The 4,130-nt window shown below is 28.2% G+C and overlaps 1 protein-coding gene across 1 annotated transcript; it reads right to left on the bottom strand.

The window, feature by feature from the left end:
• Nucleotides 1-1,007: 1,007 nt before the first annotated feature.
• Nucleotides 1,008-2,174, bottom strand: GO595_006932 (uncharacterized protein; the record flags this gene model as incomplete). Its single annotated transcript, XM_067920340.1, has 1 exon — nt 1,008-2,174. One exon carries the CDS (start codon nt 2,172-2,174, stop codon nt 1,008-1,010), a length of 1,167 nt encoding a protein of 388 aa, XP_067772974.1.
• Nucleotides 2,175-4,130: the final 1,956 nt, after the last annotated feature.

Genomic DNA, 4,130 nt, shown 5'->3' with positions numbered 1-4,130 from the left:
TGTGATTTTCTCTGTTAATTCATTGATGGTATAAATGTCTCTCCCCATAAAATTAATGGATGTCAGTGGAGATATATTGCAATAAGAAAACGAAAGAATCATGCCCATCGCAAATAATACTGTAAAACCTGATATTAATCCAGATGCTAAGTTTTCAAACTTGTTTTCATATACAATAGTGCAGTAAAGACTTGATATGAAGATACCAAGACTTCCAGTCCCAAGCACTGTACAAGTAGTCATCGTAACAAAATCACAACAACCCACCGTCTTTAATATAAAACATCTTTTGAAACATGCATAGATATATACAATAATAGTTGGTAATAAAAAAACGACAACGCATATGTAATATAGATATTTGGTTGAATAGCATAAATTGTAGTTGCCTGTATAACAGAATGATGCATTTTCAAAAAGAATAAATTCTTCTGTATCTCTTGAATGATTAATATAATTCATGCAAAGACCAGTACAGAGCGTGTCACCACACGTGATATTTTCTCCTTCGTGAGGGTATGAATTCACTTCCCAATCAGAAAAAGCAAAACTAAGGAAAACCCAGAACATTTTGTAATTTGTTGTATGTGGGCTTTAAACTGTCATGTGACATTGTCACTTTTCATAATTGAGAAGTTGAACATTTTTTTATTGAATGAGCTATCCGGGTGTTTGCAACGTTTATCTCTCAGCATCCGCAATATAACCAATATAGATTTCATCACACCAAAATCTTCACAGGTTATGTTTAATTTCAAATTTTAAAAATCATGTGAAAAAAGTTTAGATTTTTAAGTGACTAAATTGAGTGATTAAAAAAATTTTTTTTTATGTTGTTTCATATGCTGCTATGAAATTATTCTAAATATAAGTCGTCATAAATATGAAAATGCATAATTATCATTTTTACAAATAGATAAAACATTTGTAACATTCAATCACAAAATTTTGTAAAATTTAATACAAAAAAACACTTTTTATTATAATCAAAAACTTACAAAGTTTTCTTATTCCCATTTTAATTGCATTTTAACCGATCTATTCCATACATAATCAAAATGTGCCTTTAGCTTATCTCTAAACTCTTTTGAGTCTGATCTAAAGTGCAACGAATAGAAATTACGCAAGAAATTCGTTGTGACTTGGCACGAAAACAAAAAGCCTTCTTTCTTCGTGATGAAGTAATGCGGGCCTTCGTAAGTCGAATTATACATCCTCATTTCGAACGTAGGGTAGCTCATCAAGCCGAAGTTGATGTATTCTAACTCGCAATCATCGGAAACAAGAATTTTAACTTTCGTCCGATTTGATGATACAAGTGCTCGAAGTTGGATATAATATGAAAATAATTGCCCGCTATCAAGACGGTGTTGTTCGTAAGGGACAAGTGGTGTATATTTGGTGAAAATTAAGAGCTCATCTGGATATTGTGAAAAGAGATCTAAGATTACACTGGTAGTCCCCGCTCGCAATGGATAGGTTAGGTTGTCAGGAGTATGGTGGAAGTAAAAGGAGGAGTCGCCAACTAATGTAGGTTTATTGGCTGATGATGATGCATACATATATTGTGGAATAATGTCAGGTAATTGTCCGTTGAGACCTAACAAAAGGAATTCAATGAAACTTTTGACGTCATTGGTGGCAACAGGGCATTTATGAAATGATAATACTGTGCCAATCTTGGGTTGGTATTGACTGAATAAAAGCGGTACTAGATAAACATCATCATCGATAATAAGTGAGTCAAATTCAACATGCGCTTTTATGGTGGAATTGTTTTGATAATCATACATTGTATAAAAATCAATGCCATTTTCAATTAAATATTTCTCAACACCTCTATTGCCACTATTAAAAATAATAAGTTGAACATCAACTCCGCGATTATGAGCAGATTTAAAAACATCCACATATTTGATTAGAACTCTTTTCCAATTTGTATATGTAATAGTAGCAATAACACGTGTTTGAGATTTGTTAATAAGGTCAATCATCATTTGATGTAATTCTTCAATGGTATTTGTAAAGTTAAGAGTGGGATGTGTTGGGCAATGTTCATGTGTTAATACATGCGCATTGTTATATGAGATCAAAAGAAATGTACCAAACAGAACTGTTGATGCCAGAAGAATAGAAATTTCGAAGATGAATGAAAACGAAGTGCAGGTTGGCATCTTTCTCATTGTTTCTATTTTTGAATAGGTTTATTCGATTTTGTTTGAATGAAAAACGTTAAACAATTTTCCGATAAATCCAAAAACAGCCAAAAAGAAATTTGATTTAAATGATCTTTTTCGAAAATCTAGAACAAAACTTATATGTTTATCAATAAGATTTGCTTCTATGAAATAAAAAAATGAAAGTTCTCGTCTAAAATAAAATCAGAAACATTAATGTTAACGAAACATAATGACTTTTTTCCAAAATATCAATGATTTACTATGTAAGTCATAACAACAAAGCGTGGTCGAATGTTGTTTAGCATTTCTATTATTTTTGGTACTAATTTTTTTAAACAAAAAAACTTAACGTTTTTAAATACCATTGATTTTATATTCATCTTTTTCCTCGAAACAATGATATTATCTCCATTAAACAAGATATAAGAGAGCTTGATTTATTTTATATGTGTAAAATATTTCTTTAATAAATAAATCAATGAAATTAAGTTGCCTTCAAAATATTTCAACGATTAAAATTAATCCAAAAAGCCAGATCCTGAAAATATTTGAATCGATTACTTTTTACATTATACGATGCCACTGTTTGTTTGACCAAATTATAATTTAAATTTTCTGGGGATATGACGATTGTTTCGCATTCATTTTATTCCATCGTTCTCCCATAACACCCATAACATTGTAATGGAAAAAATAAAAGAATTCATCTTTAATCTTATAGGAAACGAAAAAATTCAAATATCAGATAAATACGATGAAAATCTTCGAATTTTGCAAGACCTTGAGAATATTATTTTTAATTTAAATCCTCAAAACATTGATGAATCAGTTCAATCTTCATTAAAATACATTACTAATGAATTCCATTACTCATTTATTTTCATTACTTGTAAAATTGTATATTCATATTTTCTTTCACAAGGTTCTTTAAAAATATGTTTCGAATATTTACAAAAATATGAAGCGGAAATTGGCACCAAAACAAATTACAAAGTTTTTGATGTGTTTGCACAATATCTCTTTTCTATTCAAAGTCAAGAATCAAATTATCTTATTGAAAAGATGATTGAAAAGCAAATACTTAATTCTAAGTGTTACAAAAAGAAAACATCATTATATTTTGCGCATTTTGTTTCACTTGAAAAAATTAACAAATTCGAACATGATCCATTTTATAAATCCTTTATTCAAAACATTACAAAACTTCAACAAAACGATTGGGAACTTCATAAGAAATTAGTTGAAGAAGGAATTAATCCAAATGAAATTGCAAAAGCAATTCGATATGATGAAATTGAAAAGCTTCAAGAAATATCATCAGAAAATGATTTTGATTTTAACCAAACTATTAAACCATCTCTTTATGAAAGATATTCATTCATTAATCAAGAAAATGTTTCATTGATTAATTATTCAGCATTTTTTGGATCGGTAAAATGTTTTAAATATTTATTATTAAATAATTCTAAATTAACAGATACAGGGAAATATGCAATCGCAGGAGGAAATTTAGAGATAATTCATTTATGTGAACAAAATCATGTATTGTTTAAAAATGATTATGAAATAATAATTGAATTCCATCGAAATGAAATCTTGAAATATTTTTTTGAAAAGAAATTAGAAGAAAATCAAACAAATGATTTAGAAGAATTAGGAAAGAAATGTATTTTATTTAATAATTTCAATACTTTTTCTTTTTAATGGATAATGGAATGAAGATTGATGAGTCTCTTATCATAGAGTCAATTAATACAGGTAACATATTTCTTGCACAATATTTACTTGGAATAAATCCAATATCAATAAATTTCCCAAAGCTCACAATTATTTCATGGAATGATGAACTTTTTAGCTTCCTTGTGAATAATAAATATATTGATTTAAGTCAAAAGAGTATTTATTAACTTTGTTTTATATTTTTTTCATTAATTTAAAATATATTTAATT

Source organism: Histomonas meleagridis, assembly GCF_020186115.1.
Source record: "Histomonas meleagridis strain 2922-C6/04-10x chromosome Unknown contig_5, whole genome shotgun sequence".
NCBI lineage: Eukaryota > Parabasalia > Tritrichomonadida > Dientamoebidae > Histomonas > Histomonas meleagridis.
This window is presented reverse-complemented; position numbering and strand designations above follow the sequence as displayed.